The sequence below is a fragment of the Manacus candei genome, unplaced genomic scaffold (genome assembly GCF_025592945.1).
Source record: "Manacus candei isolate 608988 ecotype Guabito, Panama unplaced genomic scaffold, ASM2559294v1 h1tg000580l, whole genome shotgun sequence".
Taxonomy (NCBI): Eukaryota; Metazoa; Chordata; class Aves; order Passeriformes; family Pipridae; genus Manacus; species Manacus candei.
Genome location: NW_026138628.1, coordinates 9,814 through 13,922, shown reverse-complemented (window position 1 = coordinate 13,922; position 4,109 = coordinate 9,814). Strand labels below are relative to the sequence as shown.

General features: G+C 70.6%; 1 protein-coding gene across 1 annotated transcript; it reads right to left on the bottom strand.

Annotated features, from left to right (window-relative positions):
- Window positions 1–394: 394 nt before the first annotated feature.
- Window positions 395–3,218, bottom strand: LOC127466055 (myeloid-associated differentiation marker homolog). Its single transcript, XM_051776663.1, has 3 exons — window positions 3,120–3,218; window positions 1,245–1,372; window positions 395–1,213 (listed from the first exon to the last, which is right to left on the bottom strand). Exons 2-3 carry the CDS (start codon window positions 1,362–1,364, stop codon window positions 464–466), a joined length of 870 nt encoding a protein of 289 aa, XP_051632623.1. The 5' UTR covers window positions 1,365–1,372; window positions 3,120–3,218; the 3' UTR covers window positions 395–463.
- Window positions 3,219–4,109: the final 891 nt, after the last annotated feature.

Genomic DNA, 4,109 nt, shown 5'->3' with positions numbered 1-4,109 from the left:
GACCCCAGACCCCCCTTAGGATCCCAATCCCTCCAGGAGGTGCCCCCAGACTCCAATAAGGGTCCAAATCCTGCCCCAAGGAGGATCCAGGACCCCTTTAGCAGCCTGAACCCACCCCAGGGGTGACCCCAGACCCCAATAAGGGTCCCAAGCCTGCCCCATGGAGGATCCAGGACCCCTTGAGGAGCCTGATCCCACCCCGGGGGTGACCCCAGACCCCCCTTAGGGTCCCAATCCCTCCAGGAGGTGCCCCCAGACTCCAATAAGGGTCCAAATCCTGCCCCATGGAGGATCCAGCACCCCTTTAGGAGCCCGATCCCACCCCGGGGGTGCCCCCAGACCCCAATAAGGGTCCCAAGCCTGCCCCATGGAGGATCCAGCACCCCTTTAGGAGCCCGATCCCACCCCGGGGGTGCCCCCAGACCCCCTTTAGGGTCCCCACCGCCCCCGGGGGTACCCCCCCTCACGCCCGGAGCAGCACCAGCCTGCCCGTCTGGCCCAGGTCGACGCCGAAGGCCACGAGGTTGAGGCCGCTGAGCACGGCCACGAGCACGGTCCTGTCCCAGGGGCAGGCGGGGGAGCAGTTGTAGGGCCGGCGCGCCCGGCCCCCCATGTCCTCGGAGAAGCCGTAGAGCGCCCAGAGCACCGTGGCCGCCCCGTAGGCCACCACGCCCAGCCCCGCGTAGACCCCCAGCCCCCAGCGCAGCCCCTCGGGGTCCCGCATCCACCCGCACCAGCCCCAGCCCAGCAGGCAGCCGCCCACCAGCAGCACGCCCAGCACGAAGGACACGCAGAAGATGCCCAGGCACCAGCGCCAGGCCGCCGGGCCCGAGGCCGCGCCCAGCTCGGCCGCCAGCCCCAGCAGCAGCAGGGCCAGGAAGGCCTCGGCCACCTTGAGCAGCCCCGAGGGGGTGGCCAGGTACGGGGCGGCCTCGCCGGGCCGGGCGCGGTCGCGGGTCACCTCGGCGGCGTAGGCCAGCGTGGCCACGGCCGAGAAGGCGGCGGCGGCGGCGCGGAGGGCGCGGGGCCGGCCCTGGCCGCCCTCGTTGCCCCGCAGGTGGCCCAGCGGCCACAGGACGGTGGCGGCGGCGCAGGCCATGGCGGCGGCGCAGGCCAGAGCCAGCGGCACGTCGCGGCGGGGCGGCGGCCGGCGGAAGGCGTCGTTGGCGAGGAGGAGGAGGGTGAGCACGAAGGACAGGGCCCAGGCAGACAGGCAGCCGTCGCCCTCGCCCGGCAGCCAACAGGCAGCCGTCGCCCTCGCCCGGCAGCCACGGGCCGGCGGCCGCGGCCAGAGACAGGGCCAGGAGGGCGCTCAGGGCCTGGACGCAGCGCAGGGGGGACGGCGGGCGGCACGGGGCGGGCATCCCGGGGGCTGTGGGGGGAGAAACAGGGGTTAGGGGTACTGGGGGTACTGAGGGGTATTGGGGTATGGGGACGGCGGGCAGCACGGGGCGGGCATCCCGGGGGCTGTGGGGGGAAAACAGGGGTTAGGGGGGTATTGGGGGGCTGGGGGGTCTGGGGGTATGGACACAGCGCAGGGGGGACAGAGGGTGGCACAGGGCAGGCATCCCGGGGGCTGTGGGGGGAGAAAAACAGGGGTTAGGGGGGTATTGGGGTCTGGGGACTATCTGGGACTGAGGGGTATCAGGGAGTTTGGGGTATTGGGGGTCTGGTCACAGCACACAGGGGATGGGGGGGTGGCACGGCGGGGGTGTCCCAGGGGCTGGGGGGGAAAACCAGGAGTTAGAGAATACTGGGGGGCACTGGGGAGCTGGGGGTATCAGGGGAATTTGGGGTGTTGGGGGTCTGGGAGGTACTGAGGGTCTGGACACAACGCAGCAGGGATGGGGGGTGGCACGGTGGGGGCATCCCAGGGGCTGGGGGGGGGGGGGGGAAACAGGGGTTAGGGGGGTGTCAGGGGAATTGGGGGTACTGGGGAGTATCTGGGGACTGGGGGGTATTGGGGGGCTGGGAGTACTGGGGGTCTGGACACAGCACACGGGAGACAGGGGGTGGCACGGTGGGGGCATCCTGGGGGCTGCAGGGGGGGAAAAGAGGGGTAGGGGCAGATCAGAGTGCTGGGGGGTACCTGGGGCCTGGGGGGGTTTGGGGGGTCTGGGGCTATCAGGGGTATTGGGGAGCTGGGGATTGGGGCTGCGGGGGTGTTGGGGGTTTTGGGTCTGGGGGCCAGGAGGGCACTGGGGGTCTGGACACAGTGCAGGGGGGATGGGGGGGTGGCACAGTGGGGGCATCCTGGGGGCTGGGGGGGTGAGAAATAGGGTTAGGGGTGTACGGGGGGGCACTGGGGAGCTGGGGGGTATCAGGGAAATTTGGGGGTACCTGGGGGGTGTTGGGGGGCTGGGGGCTATCAGGGGTATTGGGGAGCTGGGGATTGGGGCTGGGGTCTGCTGAGGGGCTGCCGGGGGCAAAAGGGGGGTGAGGGGGGTGTCAGGGGAATTTGGGGGCTGAGGGAGGGTCAGGAGTTGGTGGGGGGGGATCCCAGGGTTTTGGGGGTCCAGGGAGTCTGGGGGGTCATGGGGGGGGTGGGGGTTATTGGGGAGTGGGAGAACTTTGGGGGGCTGGGGGTTTATTGGGGGGCTGGGGGGATTGTCAGGAGTTGGGAGGTGGGGGGGATCCCAACATTTTGGGGGTCCCAGGACTCTGGGGGTTCACTCGGGGGATCATGAGAGGGGTTGGGGGCTATTGGGGAGCGGGGGATCTTTGGGGGGCTGGGGGTTTATTGGGGGCTGAGGGCAGTGTTGGGAATTGGGGGGGGGGGGATCCCAGCATTTTGGGGGTCCCAGGAGCCCGGGGGTTCCTCGGGGGGGGTCTGGGGGGTCTCCCAGCCGCCCGGGGGGGGTGGGTGCGGTCCGGGCTATGCCCAAATAAGGCCTTGGAGAATCCAATCTCCCCCCCCCCCCCCCTTTCCTGGGGTCGCCCCGCCCCCGCCGGGCGCTGGCTGCATCCTGTGGGTGATGGGGGGGGTCCCAGACGTCCGGGGGAGACCCCAGGGGGGTCCCAGGGGGTCCTGGGAGGGGGGGGAGCACCCCAGGACCCCCCATGTGGTGTCACATCCCACCCCACTCCTCCCGTTCCCCCCAAGAGCCCCCAGCACTGACCCGAGTGGGTTCGGGTCTTTCCGGAGAAGTTCGGGTTCCTTCGGGTTGGGTTCGGGTGTTTCCGGATGGGACGGTCCCGGTTCGGGTCTCTTCGGGTTCGGGTCCCCTCAGGAGAGTTCGGGTTCCCTCGGACGGGTTCGGGTCCCGGTTCGGGTCCCCCCCGAGCGGGCTCGGGTGTTTCCGCTCGGATTCGGCTCCTCCCGGTCCGGGTTCGGGTCCCGATTCGGGTTCCCTCAGGGAAGTTCAGGTCCCAGTTCGGGTCCCTTTGGGTTCGGGTCCCTTCAGGCGGGCTCAGGTCCCGGTTCGAGTCCCCTCAGGCGGGTCCGGGTCCCTTTCGGTTCGGGTCCCCTCAGGTGGGTTCGGGTCCCCCCGGTGCGGGTTCGGATCCCGGTTCGGGTGTTTCCGTCGGGGTTCGGGTCCCGGTTCGGGTCCCAGTTCGGGTGTTTCCGTCACGGTTCGGGTCCCGGTTCGGGTGTTTCCGTCGCGGTTCGGGTCCCGGTTCGGGTGTTTCCGTCGCGGTTCGGGTCCCGGTTCGGGTCCCGGTTCGCGTGTTTCCGTCGCGGTTCGGGTCCCTCCGCCGCTCGGTCCCCGCTCGTGTCTCTCCGGGCGGTTCCCCCGGGGCGTGGCCGGGGGGGATGTGTGACGTCAGGGGGGTCCCGCGATGACGTCAGGGGATCACCACGAGCCCGGGGGGGGTCGGGGGGTCCCTGGGGTGTGCCCGGAGTGGGGGGGGGGGCACCCACGTGTCCTCGGCCCGTGGGTGGGTGACACGGGGGACACAGGGCGGGGCCCCCTCCCCTCCCCCACCTTGCCCCTCCCTCCCCTCCAGGCTCGTTTTGGGCCGTTTTGGGCTGTTTCGCGAAGTTTTGGGAAGTTTGGCCGTTGCCACGGGCAACGCGACCGCGACCGCCCCAAATATTTGGTTTCCGTGGGAACGGGGTGGGGGGAACCGGGATATGGGGGGGGGGAAAGGAGGGGAGGGGGGTTTCA

Coding starts and splice junctions, on each gene's coding strand:
- LOC127466055 (XM_051776663.1), bottom strand. CDS start 1,364: ATGCCCGCCCCGTGCCGCCCGCCGTCCCCCCTGCGCTGCGTCCAGGCC. Junction 1,214..1,244: donor CGGGCGAGGGCGACGGCTGC/CTGTTGGCTGCC, acceptor GGCGACGGCTGC/CTGTCTGCCTGGGCCCTGTC.